Consider the following 24,544-nt stretch of genomic DNA (forward strand, 5'->3'; position numbering starts at 1 on the left):
CCATATAAGCAGTGTACGAATATTAACATTAACATTGTGCTAACGTTAAGACAACATTTTTATGGATCAGACCATCTTAATTGAACATTGTATAAATGTTTGTATTTCTTGAAGAATTTGACATACAGACAGACAGACAGACAGACAGACAAGATTCTCCTTAAATTTGAAAACATTTATAAATGCTTTTTAAACGTTTAAAATGTTCATTTAAAAAAAACATCTTAAAATGTTTGAGTCATGCAAATGTTAATGGAACGTTAAATTTATTACTTTTGCCAACATTACGAGAATGTAGAAAAATCTGAAACATGCAAAAAAAAAAAAAAACATTAAACAAACATTCAAATAAGACATTTCATGAAAAAAGTTCCATATGAATATAACATAAACATTGTGTTAACGTTAAGACAGCAGTATTATGGATTAGACCATTTTGAATGAACATTCTATAAATGTTTTTTTCTTGAAGAATGTTTGACAGATAGACAGTCAGACAGACAGATGACAGCTAGATAGACAGACAGATGGATTGATAAATAGGTAAACAGTCAGACAAAAAAAGAGAGAGACCGAAGGCAAAACAGCTACACGTATACATTTAATAATGTATACAAATAAACATCTGAATATATGTAAGACAAAAAAATAACAATATGTAAATAAACATTCATATTATGAAATACGTTTGATGACAGATCATGAAGACAACGAATATTGTATTTTGCAATAGACAATATTTTGTCGTTTTTAAAGGAAAACCATATCCTCAATAAATCAATTAGATCGTCTGTATGAAGGAAGACAAAGATCAGCCTTTACTGCGGCTATTTCTTCTTATTGCTGCACGTTAGAGCTATTCACAATATGCCCATTTAAATTAATAAAGGAAAACAACATAAATAATTCAAACCGATTTTTTAAATAATAAAATAATTTTAAAAACGCTCGATATCCATTACTTTCCCGTGCCTTCGAGATTTTAAATAATTGGAAAATGATGTGACATTTCATCTGCCATCAGATTGTAGATGTCACGGCTCATTATCGCACCTGCAGCGATGTAACTTGCGTTTGTATTAACGATGCGGCAATATAATATAAATGTATGACTTACCAACGCCATATTTTTCATGTTCGGTCGGTATCCACATGTTTTTCCGCGTCAAGTAAAAGAAAATGTGCTATAAAACAGGGCAATTACGGCGCCTACTATCCATATTGTTGTTCCACAGGGTTGCACTGTATTGTTCTGAGGGCAGAGCCACAGCAGCAGCATCCCACATACACCACACTTCTCAGCCCTGGAGAAAAACCGCCTTGCCTCATGGGAAGTGTAGGAAATGAATGGAAGAGCGCTAATAGAGAACTACAATACCCATGAATCCCTTCTCTGGCAGTGGCTTATGAGCGATTGGTCAGTGCGTCATTTACTAGGTCACGTGATTGTGAACTAAGGAAGAATGGCTGCTCAGATGTACAACACTAACGTGACAGGTAAGTGAATAGAGTTCATTAATATTAGCAGCTATGTTGTTGTTATGTTGCTTATTGCGATTGTTTTAATGTTTATATGTTCAAAAGCATTACTTTGTGTGGACTACGGCTATAGCTACTGCAAGTGCGGTTAGTTCACAAATTAAGACAAATTGTTTACCAACACGTTTGTAATATGCCTGTCATGACACTTTTAAATAAATCACGTCTTTTAATACTGTTTAGTACTGCTGGTTTGTGTTTTTTAAAGTAAACGTTTTGTTTATTTGCCATTCAAATAAAATTAGCTAAAGTGGCATTATATGCATAAAATCTTATTGGAGGCAAGTACTTCAATGATTTATATATAGTATCTAGTCCAAATTAAATGTCAAAACATTTGTGGAAAACAAACCTGTTGTATTTCAGAGTACAAATATATTTGTAATCTAATGCATATTTATATAACGCATTTATCGTGTATGGCCATACACCCAAAGCACCTCACAATCATGAGGGGGGTCTCTCCACACCAACACCAGTGTGCAGCATCCACTTGGATGATGCGACGGCAGCCACAGGACAACAGTGCCAGTGCGCTCACCACACACCAGCTATAGGTGGAGTGAAGAGACAGTAATTGAGCCAATTAGGTGGATGGGGATGATTGTGAGGCCATGATCTGTAAGGGCCGATGGAGGGAATTTGGCCAGGACACTGGGCTTACACCCCTATTCTTTACGAGAAGTGCCATAGGATTTTTATGACCACAGAGAGTCCGGACCTCGGTTTAACAGCTCATCTAAAAGGAGGCGCTCACTGACAGTATAGTGTCCCATTCACTTTATTGGGGCATATGCTGCGTTCACACCAGACGAGTGATTTACATGTTAAGTCAATGCAAAGACGTGAATAGACATCCTGCGGCCTGAATGATGCGATCCCCACTAATGAAGCGGCACGAGTTGAGCGTTTTGCGCGCTTGATGTGCTTGTTGCTTTTAATGTGCGAATCGCTCAGTTGGGAAATCTGAACTTCAGCGGACATTCACGCCGTGTTAACCACGAACTCACAGAGCTGGTGCACCTCTGAAAGGATCTAGGCACCGAATTAATATACGCTGTTTTTCAGCCTTCATAAAGCACATAAAGCACAGCTGATCTCTCAATAAAATCCATGTTAGCCATTTAGCAATGAAGCTAGAGTCACCGGGCAGACAGAAGTTCTGCCCTATGACGCGAATCCGCGTCTATTGTGAAGTGAATTTGACATGCGAATGAAGCATTCCACAAAAAAAAAAACTCAAAATGTTCACACATCTATTTACGTGTGATTTATTCGTACGTGCAGTGTCTGGTGTGAACACAGCATTACACAGTCTGCAGGTTGAGTGCCCCCTGCTGGCCTCATCAACACCACTCCCAACAGCTACCTAGTTTTTGCCATGTGGTCTCCCATCCAGCTACTGACCAGGCTCAGTCCTGCTTGGCTTCAGTGAGTGAATGACTGTATTTATCTAAAAATTAAACCACATGCATATTCTAGCCTGTACTTATGTCAAATAAAAAGTTGACACTAAGTCTTTATTTTTACATGATTAAAACTATTTGATGACAAATGGGCAAAATGTAGTATAGTGGCAAAGTCTTTTCACATGTCATCAAATGTGCAGTGGGTAGCACGTTCACCTCACAGCAAGAAGGTCTCTGGTTCGAGCCTCGGCTGGGTCAGTTAGTGTTTCTGTGTGGAGTTTGCATGTGTTCGTGTGGGTTTCCTCCGTGTGCTCCGGTTTCCCCCACTGTCCAAAGATATGTGGTATAGATGAATTGGGTAGGCTAAATTGTCCATATTGTATGGATGTGATGGGTTGCGGCTGGAAGGGCATTCGCTGCATAAAAACATGTGCTGGATAAGTTGGGGGTTCATTCCGCTGTGGTGACACTGGATCAATAAAGGGACTAAGCCGAAAAGAAAATTAATGAATGAATGAATGAATAATTTACAGTAGTCAACAGTTGAAGTGGATCATCACCTTACATCAAATTTGCCCTAAAACTATTGAACAAACCCCATTCTTGTCCTAGTATGATTTTGAGAAACATTTTTGATTCAACTCAAATGTTGGCTATTGTAGTTGTATTTAAAGGGCACATAGGTTACCCCTTTTTTCATATTTAATATAAGTCTTTTGTGTCCCCAGAATGTGTCTGTAAAGTTTCAGCTCAAAACACCCATCAGATTATTTATTATAGCTGTTTTGTCCATCTTCCTGTGTGAGTGGTTAGAGTGCAAAGACACATTTTTTAATGAATAAATCATCTAATAGATGACCTTTAATCTGTCACCACAAGACCACATGAAGTGCATTTAGTAGTACAGTACACACATCCAGGTTTGTATTGGATAGCCTGCTGTTTACATGAGTCACCCCGTCATTTTGTGTGAATCAGCTACTTGTTTGTGTAAATGCTGGACATCTTGGAGGCTGTGGGATGTATGAGATGAGGGTTTCACACTCACTGCAGTGCAGTGAATTAATGACCCATGATGAATACAGCAGCTTCAGTCATTTAAAAATCCGAAAATCTTGTCAGTCATATTGTAATGAAAGTGCTATAGGGACTAGAGATGTAATAGTATGAACATTTCATATCATGATTATAGTGACCATAATTACCAGGTTTATGTATATTATCCAGTTGTTGTTGTTGTTGTTGTTTTTAATGACTACATGAAAATATTTAAGAAAATAAATCTCTCACACACACACACACACACACACACACACACACGCACACACACACACACACACACACACACACACACACACACACTTTCTATGGCATTCCACCAATTTTTGTAATGAACTAATAATATATAAAGTTTCCAGCTTTATAGGCTACATGGATTTCTGCATTTGCATTTATTTGGATGTAATCTACTAATGTAAAGTATGTGAAATTCTTTATTTTGCTTTTGGTGTGAAAGCAGAATAGGGCTGCACAATATTGAAAAAATCTGACATTGCGATATTTTGTTTTTCTGTGATATACAGTTAGGTCCATAAATATTTGGACGTCGACACAGTTCTAACATTTTGGGCTCTATACACCAACACAATGGGTTTGAAATGAAACGAACAAGATGTGCTTTGCTGTCAGCTTTAATTTGAGGGTATTTACGTCTAAATCAGGTGAACAGTGTAGGAATTGCAACAGTTTGCATATGTGCCTCCCACTTGTTAAGGGTCCAAAAGTAATTGGATAGAATAATAATCATAAATAATCACAAAAAAATATTTATGGACCTAACTGTAAATTGTGATATGAATACAATTTCACCAGAGGGCTTGAATAGCTCTATTTGTGGAAAAAAAAGAGAAATCATTTATTGGTTGGGTTGATTTTGTAAGGTGTGAATCATGTTTAAAAAGCATTATAAAATTTCAAGAATAATTACAATAGAGCAAAGAAAAAAAGACAAATAAACAGTTCTTCATGGTTTTCCAAAAAGTCAAACAGTATTCAGATACAGAAATTTACTTATGTAATGTAGAAAACACTGGATTGTCTTCATTGTAATAATAAATCAGTAAATTTTTTCTTCATTAAAGTTACGAATGTTTTACGTTATTGTTCCTGGAAGCTTTGCACTTTCTTGAAATGCTTTTATAGTGCATGCAAATGATAAAGTTATGGTTATACGTTGCAATGACTCCACAAATCTCATGTATTCTCAATTGTTGATCGAGTATAATCTCAATTTAACATTGCATTTCCTGCGACGTGACTATTGCGGACACACACATTGCAATATTAATGCTGAAACGATATATTGTGCAGCCCTAATGCAGAATATTTAAAGTACATACGCTGCAAAAATCTATGAAGAAATGTTTTGAAGTGAAGTAAAGATTTCCTGTTCTCAGGTGAGTAGGGATTCTGAACACAGTTCATGCATAAAACTCTAAATCTATTGCGCTCATTATCTGAGAAAAGTGTGGTGCAAGGACAGGAACTGAGAACCACTGATGTTATGATCACTTAATTTTCACTAAATGCCCTGACAGTGGCAAATAGCTTTGGTTTGAGATTTTTAATTTTGATTACATTATTGTTTAAGTTAATATTTACAAGATATTTTAACTGTTAGCAAGTTAAGGAAATAGTGCTTTAAAAAAACAAATCAATATTTTAAAGTGTTATTGGATTTTTTTATCAAATGCTATTCAAATAAAAATGTGCAATATACTATTTTAAACTAATTATTGATTTTTTTTTTATTGATTTTTTTATGAGATTAATAATATCCATTAATCACAGACAGATCACATGATTAATAGCGATTTTAAAAAATGTCTCATTCTCCAGCACTAGTAAATGCATCACAGCAAGGAGAAAAGTAAAATCACAACTTCAATTCTAACTTTAAGAGCGAGTTTACATTTTTGGTCTTTTATTTTTAGGTAAACAGGACTGTATACTAGAGCCACTTTGTTTTCCTGACAACCTCAGCGATAGGGTTTGTCTCACCTTCTCCAGCGATGGACGTCTGATGACCTGCGCTCTGTGTCCTGATTTGTTTTCCGCTTCTGAAAAGGACCAACTTCTCAAGCACATGGTGTTGGAGCATAAACTGGTTATCGCTGATGTCAAACTCATCGCAGACTTTTCACAGTGAGGCTTGACATGATTTGTAACAAGAAATATGATGCAAGAAATATTAGTCATAAACATTATAAATAACACAAGTTGTTTTGTTGCAGATACATGCTGTACTGGAAGAAACGGTTTACAGAACAGCCCATCACAGACTATTGCAGTGTTATCAAGACCAATTCTGAAGGTCCTGTTGGTAAGACACATTTGAGTCAAGTATTTAAAACATCTTAAATGTTAGTTGCTGTGTTTTTGCTCTCAGCAAACTTTATAAACATAGATTTATTTATCAACCCTATGAAATAGTGAATTTGGCCTGTTCCATTGTACATATATACAATTTAAAAATTATAGAATTGTGGTAACATTACAACATATTCATTTTCACAGTTATAAAGGCTGTTAAATTGATAACTAAATGTAATATCCAAACGTAATATTAAACATTGTTTTAATATAACACATTTTGCATGTCACAAAAATGAGCTTAATTAAAGACAAAAAAGAAACCATGCTGCTACACAGTTCTTACGGTCATGGAAAACCTGGAAAAGTCATGGAATTTTGACATGGCATTTTCAAGGCCTGGAAAAGTTTTGGAAAAACAGAAAAACCCACAAGGTTTTGGAAAAGTCATGGATTTTTTAAAGTAAAAATGTATTTGAAGCCTGCTGCTAATAAAACCCATTAAAAAAGTATGTAATATTTATAAATAAGCTAAGGATTTATGACTGTATATGGACATAACATTTTTAGTAATAAGAAGTAAAAATTATAAAAATTATTTACTTTAATTTACTTTATTTATTTATTTATTTATTTATTTATTAATTTATTTATTTATTTAAAAAAGTAAAATGACCTGTGCTCAATTGTAATTATAGTACTCTATATTAAATCATAAACATATCCATGCTCAAGCTTATTTAAACTGTTAATAAATATTATCATATGCCATTATAATAGGCCAATTCTTTGTTTTAGATCTATGTATGTCTGTTCAGGTTGTCCATTTTAATAACCAAAAATCTGCTTTGTGTCATTCTAGAACAACAAGAGCATTATTTTCTGTTATGTGATGCTCTGCCAGAGGACAGAATCCTGAGGGAGCAGCTTCAGCAGAGACGACTGGTGAGTGTCTGTGAGAATACAAAGATCTGGGACTGAGACCAGCAAATAATAATAGCAAATTATTATGAGTAATCAAGACCTACAGCACCATGCATTTCAACCAGACTAATATGGAGGAATAGAATATGAGCGAATATATGAATTTGTGTATTTTCAGTTCTCTTGAGAGTAATTTAATATTTTATGTTTTTTTATTTTTTTATTTTTGTTATATATTATGTATTTTTATACGTACATACATATCTATCTATCTATCTACCTACCTACCTACGTACCTCCCTATCTACCTCCCTATCTACCTCCCTACCTCCCTACCTCCCTACCTACCTACCTACCTACCTACCTACCTACCTACCTACCTACCTACCTACCTACCTACCTACCTACCTATCTATCTATCTATCTATCTATCTATCTATCTATCTATCTATCTATCTATCTATCTATCTATCTATCTATCTATCTATCTATCTATATACAGAGAGAGAATTACTGTGTATATTGTTTTTATTTTATTTGTTTTACTCTTAAGAATTAAAAATAAATATTTTATAAGTGTACGTAGATAAACGATTATAAATAAGTGTATAATAATGTGCATTTATCATTGTTGTTTTTGTTTATTTTATGAAAAATTCAATGGACAGAAAAAATAGAATTGAAGATTGTGATCTTGTTTGTACAAATTGTGAATGTGTTCTCATGAAGTAATTTCACACAACTAAATTCTATTTTTTTTTACTCAGAATTGCTAGAAGTAAACCTTAAATTCCAAGAAAAATTCCAAGAGAAAAAAAATAATAATTGTGAGAAAAAGTTTTAAGAGAAAATAGTAAAATCATAGATGCAAAAATATCAGACTTGTGACAAGCTACCTCAAAATCATTCATTCATTCATTCATTCATTTTCTTTTCAGCTTAGTCCCTTTATTAATTTGGGGTCGCCACAGCGGGGTACCCATCACTGGGAAACCATAAACACTCATTCGCACACATACACTATGGTCAATTTTAGCATACCCAATTCACCTATACCACATGTCGTTGGACGTATGTGGGAAACTGGAGGGAATCCACACCAACACAAAGAGAAAATGCAAACTCCACACAGAAATGCCAACTGACCCAGCCAAGGCTCGAACCAGCAACCTTCTTGCTGTGAGGCGATCATGCTACCTGCTGCGCCACCGCGTTGCCTACCTCAAAGTCATAAAAATATAGTTTTTTGTTTAAAATATCGCTTGAAGAAAACTCAAAATTGCGAAAAGGAGTCTGACTGGTAAGAGATTAACTCACAATCATTAGGAAAAAAAATCTGAAATGGAAGAAAATGGTCAGAATTGTGATGGAAAAAAGTTAGAATTACTCAATAAAAACTGAAAGAGGGTTTTCACAATCTTGCAGTTCTAAATGCATCTCTCGTATAGAGATGCAACGATTATAGATTTTGTTTGTATAATTATAGTCTGCGACATAATCACAGTTTCACTTCTAGTTTAGAAAATCACATGAAAACTCCGTATATTTTAAATTCCTTATTTTTAATTTCTTATTTAAATTATCTTATCTTATTTATTGCTGTTCAGTTTCACAAACTAATTTTGAGAGGAGCATGTGATATGATCGACTACAGCTGATCCTTATCGCTAATCATTAGCTAGCCTGTCAGATCATTCCAAAATTGCCTGTTCTTCATTCCCTATCTTCGTTTTTTAACCTTATATCCCTCCCTTCTCCCACCTCCTCAAGATCTATGATCGGGCGACATGAGCCAGTCGGTACTCACTGTACAGAGTTTTCATGTTCTTCCCGTGTTTTCTCTCATAATTCCACATTATTATCTTACTCTGAAAGCCTTTTTATTCCAAATTAATAGGCTGTCTTGCAGTAATGATTTTTCTCATAATCCTGAATTTATTTCTCGAAAGCTAACAGAATTATGCAAGAAGTAAACTCAAAATTCTGGATTTATCACTCATTCGATGGGAGATACAAAAATTCTCAAAATTCAGCAGAAAAAAAGTCAGAAATGCAAGAAGTAAACTTGAGATTCCAAGATAAATGTTGTGAGTTTCAAAATTAGGAGTAAAATCAGAAATGCAGGGGAAAAATTCAGACTTGTGTGAAGTTACATCATAATCATGAAAATATATGTGCGCTTTGTTGGAAGTTATTGTTTTTGTTAGAAAATAGTTGAATTTAAACTTGCAATTGTGACAAAAATTGGGAAAATCTTACAGTCTTAAGTTAAGAAATTTAACTCACAATAACTAGAATAAAATGTCAGAACTGCAAGAAAAGGCTTTGAATTGGGAGGCGGCCTCACAATTGAACGAAAATAAAAACACAAGAATTCAGAGGGGGGTTTTTTCGTCTCGCAAAATTGCAGTTCGTTATATCTCGAATCTTACGGATTGAACAAAGAAGTCAAGGAATTATAAGAAGCGAATACACAATTAAAAGAAGGAAAAAAAACATCAGAATTGCAATGACGAACCTACAATCATCTTTTAAATTTTTTTTATTTAATTCAATTCAATCTTCGAATAACCTTCATAGTTGCATAACATAAGCAAAACAATTAACACAGAATTAAAGAGAAGCCCAGACCCCCCGCCCCGCCTCCATCCTGTTTTTGCCAAGATATTATGAGTCAACATAATCATCTCGCACACATTTCATCTGTGGCACAAATCTGCAATTGTGGTTGCTGGGCAACGGGGCGCAGTGGGCACCTCTGCAGTGGCTGCTTCTGCAGTGTGGCGAGCAGCTGTTTACCAGTGCAGCTGTGACCTTTCTCAATCATTCAGCGCCATCAAACTCCAGCTCAAGACATTAGCACTGTTTATTAAACACCAATCATCTGCACGTCGCGTCTCGGCGATGATGGTGATTAATGATTACGTCAATCAAACAGCAGGTTTTCAAAAATGCAGAACGATGAAAACGAGGCACACTGTTATTTCAGTTGTTTAAAAACTCACAATTATGTAATCATGTTTTTAATGTGAACTATAGTGATGCTAGTAGAGCCTATCAGGAAGTTTGATGGGTTTTGATTGAAGGAAATTGTGAAACAGAGGCAAAGAGATGGTCAGTTCAACAAAAGGTGTTAATTTTGCCATGTAATATATTTTAAAACCTGTGTATATTTATAAATGATTGCCACATTTATTTTATAATGTACTGTTATTGTTAATTTTGTGAGTTTATTTAATTGAAAAATTTAATGGAAAGAAAAAAGTGTTGGGGTTAGGACAGAATTGAGAGATATAAACTTGGAATTGAGATGCTTTTCTTGCAATCTTACAGTTTCATCATAATTCTTAGCAATTGAAAGAAATGGTCTAAAGTTTCTCACGAAACAACATTCACATTCTGAGTTTATCGATTGTGATTTTTATCCTCACAGTTGCAGGTTTATACTGTAGACTTTCTCACTCCTGTCAAAATTGTGATCTTATTTCTTGAAATTGTAAATTTTATTCTCATTTTTCTTAAACCCTTTAACAATTCAGAATTTAAAACTCATGCCTTATGAGATATTTTAAGGGGTGGTCCAGAGTGTATTTTTAAGGCTTGATTGTGTTTATAAGATGCAAAGCAATGTGTGCTTATGCTTCATTTGTGGAAAATCACGTCATTAATTCATATATCTTACTTTAATTATATACAGCTACTCAGCTAACATGAAAATGACAATAATATTTTCTAGTTCCTCTAAAAGACCGCCCTCAAGAGGCTCTTGATTGGTCAGCTAACATAATGTGCTGTGATTCGCGGATCGGCTCTACATTACCAGGAAAAGCATCATGCCTCTAATGGCACGCACTGTGCCTAATACTGTTAGTCAGTGTAGCTGTTAGCTGTATCAGTTTGAGCTTAAATCAGACAGAAAAAGACAGAGAGGATATAGCTGAACCTCATGCTTGCTCTCTAAAACAAAATCTGACAAGTGTCTTTCACAAATATTCGGGTTCTAAGCATGTGTAAGCATTATAAAGCGTTCACATGTCTTTTGCGAGTTTGTTATGTGAGATGTAGAACGCAGGGAAAGCAGCTGCATAGAGAGACACTGCAGCGCTGGTGAAGATTGTGGGTGTTTACAGCTGTTTGACGGATAAATATGAATTTGTAGCTAAATTGTTAACAGTGCCAAACAGCAATTCCCATTGTTTACACCCTTGTTTACGTTAACGCTAGAAACTATGCATGTAATAGATACATTTTAACAAATAAATATACTTATAGCTTGTGGCTCACAATCCACAGCTCCTACTATTATGGTTGGAGCTGCTCCTTCTTTGAGGAATTTTTAGCCGAATCTAGCACTGAACTAGGAGAGATTCTGGAAGCTGTCCTTTGTCAAATGCTAGCTATATATTTTTTGTTATTCTCTGGAAAATAATTAAAATGAAATTGTTAGCACTTTTTTTGGAAGCCCAAATACAGAAACAGAAGAAGCTCTGTGGAAATTTTAGCATTTTAGCCTTCTTTGCTATGACATTACAATGCCTCTGGCCACGCCCCTTCGCTGTGCAGGGTGTATGCACGTGATGAATGTGGGTAACTTGAAGCGTTTGTGATCTCATTAACCTGAATGTATTTTTTTGTAGTCCCCAAACTTCGTTCGCTGTAGGCTTTGCTAAGCTATCTCTATAAAAGCAAATGTCTCCCATTGCATTCAATTACGTTCAGCTTATTACATTCATTCAGAGATGTTGTTTATGTTCACGCAGCTACATTACACATCAACTAAAGTTTAAAATATGATATCGTAGTGGACCACCCCTTTAAAATTTTTAAGAAAAAAGGCAGAATAGCAAGAAATGAACTTGAAATTCCAACATAAATGTCAGAATTTAGAGAAGGTCAAAGTTATGAGAGGTTAACTCAAAATCAGAAAAGCAAGGAGAAAAAAAAGCCATCTGAGAAGCTACCTCAAAATCATGGGAATAAATTAGAAATGTTGTTGTTAGAAAAATCCCTTAAAGTAAACTCGAAAGGGTAAGAGATTAACTCGCAATCACTAGGAAAAATTCAGAATTAAAAGAAAAGGGTCAGACTTGTGAATGAAAAAAGTAATCGCACGATACATTTATAAAGATTTACATTATAGTGATGTTATATGAATGCTAGATAAGTTGTGATGAAGTTTAATGTGTTTTAATAGGAGGAAGTTCTGGAACAGCAGCAGAAAGAGCGAGATGATGAAACGTTTCATCGCATATGTATGTTTTGCAGCGAGGAGTTTACTGGAAACAGGTGATTGTTATTCTTATTCGGGCACATGCTGATATTAAATATACAGTAAAACTATAAAAATATATTAAATTCTGGTAATTGAGAAATACACTCACTGGCCACTTTATTAGGTACACCTGTCCAACTGCTTGTTAACGCAAAATTCTAATCAGCCAATTACATGGCAGCAACTCAATGCATTTAGGCATGTAGACATGGTCAAGACAATGTGCTGCAGATCAAACCGAGCATCAGAATGGTGAAGAAAGATGATTTATGTGACTTTGAACGTGGCATGGTTGTTGGTGCCAGATGAGCTGGTGTGAGTTTTACAGAAACTGCTGATCTACTGGGATAATGATAAAAAAATCACATAGAAGTAACTCAATTTGTAAAGAATATAATTTTTTCATGAATATTTATTGCGCAATTTGACTGCAGATTACAATGCAGTGTCAGAGTGAACTAATTAATATCCATGAACACAGTTTCCGCTGTGTAGTGACATTGCAAACCTCTGTTCTTTGGGCTGTTCAGATGTTGGTGTTGTTTTTGTTGTAATGTTTTGTTATGTTTCAGGTTGACAACTCTGCATAATGAGGTTTTAACGTGTTGTTTTGTCCACTGATTTCTCTGCAGGTCTTCATTGCTGAATCACATGGCTAAAGAACATTCTTTCAGCATCGGCCTGCCGGACAACATAGTCTACTGTGATGAATTTCTCAACACACTCGAGAGCAAACTGGACAAGCAAGTCTTTACATTCTGCTATATTATTGCAAACCCAATTATATATCTCTTCAAAAATAAATAAAATATAGTCAACATTTGAAGTAGAAGTCAACACTAAACTAATATTTCATAAATGATCATACCATTTTGATAAATAGTGATTTCATTTCTATTAAAAAAAGAAAAATTAATAATAAAGATGAAGGTATGAACGCCCTCTTTTGGTGCTTTCTGTCATTACACTAATCCCAGGTTGCCAGATAGATCGAGTACATACTAAAAACTGCAAATGCTATTGTACTTTTTATTGTTTTTAAAAAAAATTACATATTTTTTTATTTGTTATAAATGAATAAAACTATTAAAAATATGTATTTTTTTTTATTAATTTATTTTTATTATATATTTTTTAAATGTATAATATAATTAGATGATACCTTTTTTGAGACCATTATCTAATACTTGTGTATGTTCTATTTAGATGCAATTAGTGTTGTTTCTCTGGAACTTTAAACCACAGGAAACCTAATTAACAGTGTATTGAAATGTATTCAAATAATTTCAAAAGTAATATTTTTATTTGTAAAATTTAAAAAGCCTTTATTCACATGCCTAATCTTTAAAAAAAACCTATGCGTTTCGGCAAGGAACAGTGATCATGTGCGTCTAAAGTTTCTTTTGATGACTACGGTCTCATGACTCATTGAAATATCTCAACAACACTCAAATAATACAACAAACAAGTTCAACTATCATCATTAACTCTGCATTGGTAGAGGGTGACATATATACATACACAGATATACACAGATATAAATAAATAAATATATATATATATATATATATATAATTGTTATTGGTTTTTTTTATATGCATGTGTTTGTCTGTGTATGTATATATGTGTGTATATATGTCCCCCTCTACCAATTAATGATAATAGTTGACCTTGTTTGTTATATTACTTGAGTGTTGTTGAGATATTTAAGAGTCATGTGACCGTAGTCTTCAAACAGTTTTCAATAAATATTTTTCTTTTTATTAAAAATCTTTTTATGTTTTTGCATTTCTTTAGTAGCACATAGTTTTAAATAACTAAATAAACATGAACAATGTTGCAATGTCAACTAGCTGAAAAAACAAAAGTTTCATATATTTTTTCAAGTAATGTTTATGATTTCAGATATTCAAATGGCAGCTAGCTAAAATAGGAAGTAAACAATATTGTAAACGTATAAAAAAAAACAAGTGAAACTTAAATTTCCCGTTATTATTTTTTCCAGCATGCAGTGTCTGTACTGCGAGAAAACATTCAGAGACAAAACCACACTCAAAGATCACATGAGGAAAAAGCAGCATCGCCGAATAAATGCCAGAAACCACAACTACGATCGATTCTACGTCATCAACTACCTGGTCTGTCCATGCATCAGTTTGAAGCATGAATATTGTACATTCTGTTTTATAATATTATCTATATTAGAATTTGTGTAATTATATTTATTTATTATTGTAAATATCTAATTATTATGTTTGTTTGTTTATTTATTTTATCTTATTTTATTAATAATATTACTTGTTTATACTTACATTTATTTAATGTTGCTTGAGAACTACCAAATAATAAGTTTTACTGTATTATTATTATTATTATTATTATTATTGTGATAATAAAATCTCTTCTGTCTTATAATTGGGTTCTGGTTCTTGGAAAAAAAAAAGATTTCTTGTTAATATTATTGTGTTGTTTTTCCTAATACAGGAATTGGGAAAGACGTGGGAGGAAGTGCAGTCTGAAGACGACCGAGAGATCCTTGAAGATGAAGATGAGTAAGACCTTCATATTTTAAGTTCGTCTTCAGATAATATAATAAATATTGATCATATTTTCATAATTTGCATTTCGTCCTGCAGTGATTGGTCGGATTGGCAGGCTCATCCGGTGTGTGCCGTGTGTCTTTTTTGTGATCAGCAAGCAGAGACCATGGACAAAATTTACACACACATGCAGGTACATTTATTTGTTTTTTTATATTTCAGTGCATGTTCAAATATATGTATATATTTTACAATTGTTTTCCATACATTTTAAGGTATCACTTAATTTTGTGGTGTCTTTCCTGCACACGTTTCATGTACAGTACTTGCTATAGTAATAACATTAAATGATGCATATTTACATGCAACTAAGCATAAACCTAACCAGCATTCAACGCTAACCATATTTGGTAATGAATTAATATCAACAGTTAAAATGTAAACAAGAACACCCTAAAATAGTGTGTAACCCCTTTTACATCAGTATCAATAGCTATGTTTACATCTACATATTATCAACATGTTAGCAAATTGCATTTAAAAAAACTAAAAAGTAATATATTAAAATCTTAAGACACTTTAACAAAAAAAGAGGTAACGAAATGTTACTTGGTTCCTTTTTAAGTAAGGTTATGTGAAAGGGGGGGGGGGGTGTTGTAAGGAAGTAAGAGGAAGATGAAAGGCATGAAATTGTAATGTATTATGTTTTTACCCAACACTGAAAGCAAGGTTCTGGCCTATTTATGCAATATTTTTTGTATTCTTAAGGACAAATATATAATAATTGCTGTTCTATAATTACAATTTACTATTACTTTCTGTCTGTGTTGTCTTTTATGCTGAAAATGTTTTACACTCACTTGAGGTGGTTTTGGACATGTGTAAAAGGGTTCATGCGAATAATAAGAGTCTACCAATACTACAGTCTGCTGCTTTACAAATTTGCTGCTTTACACACAGATAGATAGATTGATAGTTATATAGATAGATTGATTGATTGATTGATTGATTTTGTAAACTTTGGAAAGATTCGCTTCACATTAGGATGGAAACCCTGCTACTAAAATATGCTTTGAAGTGCAAGTCCTTGTTATGGCGGAAAAAGAGCTACTGTGGTTTCCATGATTGCAGCAACTTGTAGCCACATTGACACCATGTGCCGATGCATTGATGAAATGAACAGTTGGATGTGTCAAAACTTTTTTCAGTTAAACAAAGAAAAAACTGAAGTCTTTGCATTTGGGAACAGAGATGAAGTTCTCAAGGTGAATGAGTACCTTGGCTTTAAGGGTCAAACAACAAAAACTAAGGTCAAGAATCTTGGTGTTATTCTACAGTCAGATATGAGTTTTAGTAGTCATGTCAAAGCAGTGACTAAATCAGCATACCATCATCTCAAAAACATTGCAAGAATTAGATTTGTTTCCAGTGAAAAACTTGTTCATGCTTTTATCAGCACCAGTGTGTATTACTGTGGGCTACTATAGGCTCCTCTATGGCCTTCCCAATAAGACAGTCAGACAGTTGCAGCTCATCCAGAATGCTGCTGCCAGGATTCTGTCCAGAACCAGAAAATCAGAGCACATCACACCTGTCCTCAGGTCTTTACACTGGCTCCCAGTTACATTCAGAAAAGATTTTAAAGTATTATTACTTGTCTATAAATAACTAAATGGCCTAGGACCTCAATACATTACAGATATTCTCACTGAAACCTAACATATTACTCAGATCATTAGGATCAAATAAATTAGAAATTCCAAGAGTTCAATCAAAGCAGCTGGGGTAAATCCAACTTCAGCTACTACACCCCCCCCACTGTTGGAATCAGCTTCCAGAAAGGATCAGATGTGCTCCAACATTAGGCACATTGAAATCAAGGTTTAAAGTACATCTATTTAGCTGTGCCGTTACCGAATGAGCATTATTATTATTATTATTATTATTATTATTATTATTATTATTATTATTATTATTATTATTGAGTAACAGTTTTATTCTCTTGAACATGTGAGATTTAAACCGAGATTTATTCACAATTTATTAGTACAAAGTTTCATAAATGTTAAATTCGCCACTTTGGATGAAAACCGTGTAAATAATAATAACACGATTTCGTTCTTCTAGGAAACTCATGAATTTGATCTGCACAAACTCAAAATGGATTTAAGTGAGTATAATTGCAAAACCAACAAGTTCTAGCTTGCTTTTGAGAACACGCGTCTTATTTTGAACCTTTTATTAAATCTGATTTCTGTTGTTTGTCCAGGCCTCAAGTTTTACCAGCAGGTCAAACTAGTGAATTACATCCGTCGTGAGCTTCACCAGTGCCGCTGCTACTGCTGTCAGGAGAAGTTTGAAAGCAAAGAGGGACTAGTTCAACATCTGGTTACCGCTGGTCATGTGATGCAGTTACTGGAGGTCTCACACTGGGACCAACCGCAGTAAGTGTTTAATTTATTTAATTGCATTTTCAATGTACAGGTAAAATCATAAAAAATAAGAATACTGCTGCAAGCAGCGATTTAAGTACATTTTAAATACATGCATGTAAAAAAAAAACATTTATTATGCCTATAAACACTTCGAACTGTGATGAAAAAATAAAATTTTGAATTGCCATAGAAAAACTCATTTTTCAACGTGTTATAGCGCCACCCGCTGGCTGGTCTTTTTAAAAACTTCAGACTTCTGTAGAATCGAGTATGCCAATCTAATTTTTATTACATTTTTTAATATATTTGGACACCCCCATTTTGAAAATGACCTATAATTGCTAGTCTTAAATCGAAATGTGTTTTTGCTAATTCTAGATCTATTCAGTCCTGAAGTTTGTATAATGAATGAGGGAAAATCCTGGTTTGCAGAGGTAGTTTTTTTACAGTTTGACTGTTAGCAGATCTGACATTTGATATGAATACAAAAATGTTTACGCTAGTAAAAAATGTCTTTAAATATTGCCCCCTGGTGGACGATGTTTTCAAAGTCCTACCAAAAATTTCTGCTCTGGTTTGGTTCCGATTAGATGACAAATCTAGGATCTGTTCACAAAAGATTTTTTTTTAAATGTAACATTTCAGAAATGAAATTGAGCATCTATTTATTTTTTCATTTGGACCATAGACTGTAAAAGATATGGACATAGTATCCATGACGTCACCCATAGGTTTCTGAAGAACGCAAAAGAAGCTACCAATAGGCCAACCGTCACCATTTTGTACACGCGTCATCGCACCGACCGGGGGATGCCAAACAAGGGCAAAAAGGTGGAGCGTAAGCGGAGCTACAGATGCCTGCTAGCATTTTGCTTAGACAGGATTTTCTTTGTAAGAAACACTTAATACTTTATTACCTGCGACTCGTTTGTGTTCTGACCACATGTGCTTGGCTGTACACTATATCAATAAAGTGTTTAGACTTTTAAAAACACTGCTATAATACATTGAGCCACTAAACATCGGTCTTATGACTTTTTTTCTACAGGAGGAAAACGTGAAATACTTCCAAATACTTAAAATATAGTCCGTGTTAGTAAATGCTAGGCTATTTATGAAATCCAGGCATAACACTGTTTGACAATGTTTCAGATGAATGTTCTACAGCCTACAGCTAATCAATCTGTCAGATTCTGGAGTGCATTACAGGTCTAAAGAAAAATATTAATTATGATTTATTTAATTTGAATTAAAAAAAAAACACATTTATAGATCTCTTATAAGTATATAATTTCACTCACCTGGGAAATGGAGGCCACATGAATGGTTTGTGAGCACAATTACGTGCACATAGCATGCCATATCTTCTGATAATTGTAAGAAATAATTCCAAAAAGAAACTGACTGTGTAAAGCCGCATAAAACAACACAAAAATACGATTTTATACACCGAGTTCAGTGGCTAATCAGCCGGAATCAGCTGAGGTGAAAGCAACCAGCGAGACCTAGCTGTCACTTAAGTGGCCACGCCCTTAATTATGCAGACTTAATATAAGCAAAATGGATGAGTTATAAAAAAATTCACCCCCTCACAGTTGTCATGAAGGGTAATAATAGCTATATGAACCAAAATCGTTCTTTGTTCCAGGCTGTAAACACCTTTTTTCTGCTGTAAAATTGGCCATTTTAACAGTAGGCTCAATAGAAATCTGCTCTATTATGGAGCCAGGACTAGCGGAATTTTGATGAATTGCAGTTTCAGTTACTTCCATGTTTGCTTCACGGGAGAGAGCGAGAGGTTGCCACTTGATTTGGACATAAGGGGTGAAAAGATAAATAATAAAAGAAAAACTGTGTACAACAAACTGCTGTATAAACATTTTCATGTTTTTGATTACCATAGCCACCCCCTACTTTTTATATTATAATAATAATAATAATAATAATAATCCCAGTACATGCTTGAACCCCTAAATTAAAATTTTTGCTATTTTGCTTTACATCGTTGGTATGTAATATATAGTTAGTTGAGACGGTTTCATTAAAAGGCACATCTGTCCATTTTAAACCATTCCTGTTGCACAAAATCAAGTTCATTATTGTAACTAGTGTCATTCCGACCTAAAAAAAATCAAGAGTTTTACATTTTAAAGGGATCGTTCAACCAAAAATGAAAATTGAGTCATTGTTTACTCCTCCTCTGGTTTTTCCAGTAGGGCTGCTCTATTATGGGAACAATCATAATCACGATTATTTTGTTCATAATTGTAATCACGATTATTCTAAACGATATGCAGTTGAAGTCAAAATGATTCGCCCTCCTGTGAATTTTTATTTTAAAATATTTTCCAAATGATGTTTAACAGAGCAAGGACATTTTCACAGTTTTTCCTACACATTTTTTTCGTCTGGAGAAAGTTTATTTGTTTTATCTCTGCTACAATAAAAGAAGTTAAAAAATAAATAAAAAAACATTTCAAGGTCAATATTATTAGCCCCCTTAAGCTATATTTGTTTTTATTGTCTGCAGAAGAAACTATTATGTTCAGAAATGTGTTGAAAAAAATCTTTCTTTTAAACCGAAATTGGGGGAAAATATAAAGAGCTGCTAATAATTAAGGAGAGCTAATAATTCTGACTGTATATAATCATTTATTTTCCTCCTGGTAAATAAGGAAAGGGAAATAAATACAATAGAATAAAAATAGGATACAAACTCTTCACTGTAAGACAAAAAATTGAATTATAGCCACAAAAGTCCTTCAGTCAAGAGCAGTGAGGGATTTTCTCTTTTGTTGTTTGATTAATGATAAAAACAGGCGGCTGCAGGAATATTGCGCGCTGTCACTTTAAGAGCAGGACGGTTCTGATTTAAGGTTTCACTTGCACATGTCTTGATCTCAATTCGTTTGTTCATTACACAAATGAGGGTTAATATGAATAATCCCTAAACACAACATTTTGACACAAATTTGCATGTGTGTGACTATTAAAGTGCTCACATTAAGATGACTTTAGATGTGTGTCCTCTGCTCGTCTCTGAGGCTGAGCGCATGCATACAACAGCATGCGATCTCTTTCGCGCTTTTACAAACATGAAGCATTCGAATGTTCGTCAATGACTGATGCGCATCCCGTGCTGCAAACGTTCCATTACAGTACATGCTGTCAGTCATTTTCACGAGAAACTGAGCTTGGCAGAGCAACTAATGTGTACAACTGGAAAGGGGGCCGGTATATGATGCAATAATCGTTTCATCTCGATTAATGTTTTTCATAAACGTTAGAAGCCAAAATCGAAATGGAAACTGAATTTCAAATAAATGCACAGCCCTATTTTCCAGTCCTGTAAACATTTATTTGTTCTGCTGAACACAAAGAAAGATATATGGAAGAGGGTTGCACGATCTGTTTGATACTGACATTCTTTCAAATGTCTTCCTTTGTGTTAAGCTGAACAAATGAATTCATTTTGGGGTGTACTATCCCTTTTAATTGGCTTAGGATTTCACAATAAGAACCGGCTCTTATACAATAAAATGTAAAACGTTATTTACATTTTGTTTTTCAGATACTACTTTCCTACGTACGAGAATGACGCTCTTCTTACAGCTCTGTCGGACAGCGAGAGCGAATCAGAGGGTCCAAATCACAGCTCTGAAGTTCCTGTTATAGCTGAAGACATCTCAAACCTGAAGGTGTTAAGACAGACCAGTGTGCTTAGTAAACTTCTCAAAGATAGAGGAGCCACCAACTGAAGCTCAGAGACTTGCACAGGTTTACTGACGTTCTAATTGCTTTCAGTGTAGAAAATGAATATGTTGAGATTAATGATGCGACTTCTCATTCTGATAAACTGAGAACACCAATGCTCACGTTATGAAAATGGTGTCAAATAAACTTTATTTATGTACGCATTTGATCAGTGGATTGATATAAACCCTATTTGAAAACGATTTTGATTTGAATTCTGTTTGTGGTGAAACCTTGGACAAGGCAGACTGGAGGTATACAGTGCATCCGCTTGGCGCTTCAGTTTGTCCACATTTTTTATGTTAAAGCCTTATTCCAAAATGGATTAAACTCACCTATTTCCTCAAAACTCTACACAGATTTTTTTTTTATTGTTGCAAATTTATTAAAGAGCCCCTATTTTTGCATTAAAAAGGTTAATATTTTGGTTTTAGGGGTCTCCAACAACATGCAAGGTCAAAAAACACCTTCATTGTCTTAAAATATGCCTTCATGTTAATTATCCCAGCGACTCCCATATGATTCGTTCAGTGACTCATTTGTTCCCAAACCTCTCCTTACCGCGAAGCTAATCTGCGCTGATTGGACCGATGACCCCGTCTATTGTGATTGGTCGACCGCGTTCAGCTCGAGACAGAGTGAAATGCCCAGCACAGCTACAGTATAAAGTAGCAGAAAGTATGTGAGAGCCCAATGCAGGAGTGCAATAATAGAATGCAGTTAAAGACCAGCATATTACTCCACTCTTAACCCTAAACCCCAAGTAATAACGACGACACACCTTCAGTATTAATCCACACTGTGGCAAAAGTTGAACTATTTTGAAAATTGACCGCGCCACGCGTTTGAGGAACAGCTAATGGAGGCCATAGCAAAGGCAAACAGCAGAGGATCGCCAGTTCAGAAACACATTTAAATCGGTAAAGGAAGAAGCATGCGTCACGTTTTTAATGTAGTTTTGGACGTGAACAGTACCATACAGATTTAACCTGAGAGATACAGTACAAGCACTGATCTATAATAGATACACGATTACAAGCCGCGCGGGGTGATTACAACTTATAACACACAATCAAACACATATTTTCAAACTACACAAAACGAGGCAACAATTTTAATGACACTTACGTGTTATGGTCCGCAGGATGAAGAAACTGGTCCATTTGAACTGTAAAAATTACTGACAAATTCCCTGTCAAAGTCTGCTGCTCCTTCAATAGCAAACGGCCGACCAATCCCGCATTGCAGCGTAGGTTATTGTATCAAAAATCAGAAAGATGATAGGAACACAGCTCTAGGTTGGCTATTCTGTGGTATTGTTGTGAAAATAAACGTTAACCATTTATTCCTCGCAGCCGGATCTCCATCTGTCAGTAATCGTCATCTTCACGCCTTGATCAGTCCTGTGATGCCCCGCGCCTCTTTAAGTGTCTGAAGTGAAAGCGCATGCACATTTTATCAGAACTGGAAGCACATATTTGGTGATGTACCGTATCCACGTCGATGCGATCAAACAAAAGATCCGAACCCAACTCGATTCGTTTATTAGACTCTGAGGCGACTATTTCGCTTAAAGAATCAATAGTTTTAAACATGGTGCACTTTTAGATTTAAACCTCAGCTGGATGTTTTCATTCACTTAGAGCTGTGTTACACACTGCATGGAAGGTCATTTTCAAAAACCCATAATATGGCTTCTTAAAAGATTTTTTTTTTTAAATCACATGTACCTGTATATAAGTATTCCCAGCCTTTGCTCTATACTTTGTTGATGCCCCTTTGACAGCAATTACAGCCTCAAGTCTTTTTGAATAGGATGCCACAAGCTTGGCACACCCGTCTTTGGGATTTTCCAGTACCTCTCAAGCTCTATCAGGTTGGATGGGAAGCGACGGTGTACAGCCATTTTCAGATCTCTCCAGAGATGTTCAATAGGATTTAGGTCTGGGCTCTCACCGAGACATTCACAGAATTGTTGTGAAGCCACTCCATTGATATGTTGGCAGTGTGCTTTGGGTCATTGTCCTGCTGGAAGATGAACCGTCGACCCAGTCTGAGGTCAAGAGCACTCTGTAGCAGGTTTTCATTCAGGATGTCTCTGTACATTGCTGCATTCATCTTTCCTTATATCCTGACTAGTCTCCAAACATAACAACTGACATTCACTCCAAAGAGTTCAATTTTAGTCTCATCAGAGCAGAGAATTTTGTTTCTTATGGTGTGAGAGTCCTTCAGATGCCTTTTTGCAAATTCCAGGCAGGGAGTGGCTTCTGTCTGGCCACTCTACCTTAAATGCCTGATTGGTGGATTGCTGCACAAATGGTTGTCCTTCTGTAACAGTGTTACACATCTCCTTGATTAATTAAATAATAATAATCTAAAAATAAATATACATGTATATATCGTAAGTAGTGTTTTCTTTTTTGTGTGTTGTATATACTTGTGGTTCTCTTCTCTTCGCCTCTGTCTCTCCGGCAGGTTTCATTATCACCGCACAGGTGCATTGAATCAGGTGCCCACACGTGGAGGCTTGCCGGCTTGTTTGTGAAGACAATTTGAACCGGACTGGGACGTCATTCAGAGAGTCTCCTCTCTCCCGGTTTGTGTAGTTTGTTTTGTGAAGTTAAAATTGTGTTGTATTTACTCTGCGAAATTGTTGAAAGTGAACGCTGAGTGTTGACTTTGAGATCTATATGGAGACACGTGCTGAGGAGAGTGCCTTTTTGTTTTTTACGTTTTCTCATGTTTTGTGGTTAGTAGGGAGGCAAGTGAATGTTATTATTTGTTTTATTTGATGTGCAGGTAAGAGGGTTAAACTTAGTTGAGTTTTTTTTTTTTTTTTTTGGACATTTACCTCCGCAAGCTTTTTATTGTCTCATTTGAAGTTAAACGTCAAATAAATTTGACTTTATGTCTTTGGTCATTCGTCTTTGTTGTTGTTTTTCCTTTTGAACAGGAGATAAAACTCCTCATTAATTTAGAGGAGTTCTAATTATTTTAATTTAATATTATTTAATGTTACTGATCTGGCTGAATAAAATCCATTTCGGAATAAGGCTGCAACATAAAGTGGAAAAAGTGAAGCGCTATGAATACTTTCCGGATGCACTGTATGCACTAGGGGTGTAATGATACACCATTGTTATGGTTTGATTCGCGGTATTCGCGACGGTTCGGTTTAGTTCGCTGTATTGGAGACATGGTTTGGTTCAGTTTACAATATTGTAGTCATGGTTCAGTTTGGTTTATTGGAGCCATGGTGTGGTTTGGTGAGATGTTGGAGCCACCTTTAGGTTTGGT

At 35.0% G+C, this 24,544-nt stretch overlaps 2 protein-coding genes across 2 annotated transcripts in view; one reads left to right on the plus strand and one right to left on the minus strand.

Annotated features, from left to right (window-relative positions):
• The window catches only part of dock4 (dedicator of cytokinesis 4), a 209,184-nt gene extending 207,964 nt beyond the window's left edge, over nt 1–1,220 (minus strand). The window contains 1 exon segment of the mRNA XM_056451516.1: nt 1,118–1,220. Coding sequence (XP_056307491.1) covers nt 1,118–1,154 — 37 coding nt within the window. The 5' untranslated portion in view covers nt 1,155–1,220.
• Nucleotides 1,221–1,441: 221 nt separating this feature from the next.
• Nucleotides 1,442–24,063, plus strand: znf277 (zinc finger protein 277). Its single transcript, XM_056452249.1, has 12 exons — nt 1,442–1,497; nt 5,942–6,152; nt 6,242–6,330; nt 7,183–7,265; nt 12,439–12,530; nt 13,149–13,259; nt 14,522–14,654; nt 15,001–15,068; nt 15,153–15,249; nt 17,184–17,226; nt 17,326–17,500; nt 21,063–24,063. Exons 1-12 carry the CDS (start codon nt 1,464–1,466, stop codon nt 21,247–21,249), a joined length of 1,323 nt encoding a protein of 440 aa, XP_056308224.1. The 5' UTR covers nt 1,442–1,463; the 3' UTR covers nt 21,250–24,063.
• The last annotated feature ends 481 nt before the right edge of the window (nt 24,064–24,544 follow it).

The sequence above is a fragment of the Danio aesculapii genome, chromosome 25 (assembly GCF_903798145.1).
Source record: "Danio aesculapii chromosome 25, fDanAes4.1, whole genome shotgun sequence".
Taxonomy (NCBI): domain Eukaryota; kingdom Metazoa; phylum Chordata; class Actinopteri; order Cypriniformes; family Danionidae; genus Danio; species Danio aesculapii.

Bases quoted from the DNA above. Each gene is read 5' to 3' on its own strand.
- znf277 (XM_056452249.1), top strand. From the start codon at position 1,464: ATGGCTGCTCAGATGTACAACACTAACGTGACAG. The intron at 7,266-12,438 runs GTGAGTGTCTGT...GTGTTTTAATAG, and splicing joins AGCTTCAGCAGAGACGACTG to GAGGAAGTTCTGGAACAGCA. The intron at 12,531-13,148 runs GTGATTGTTATT...ATTTCTCTGCAG, and splicing joins GAGGAGTTTACTGGAAACAG to GTCTTCATTGCTGAATCACA.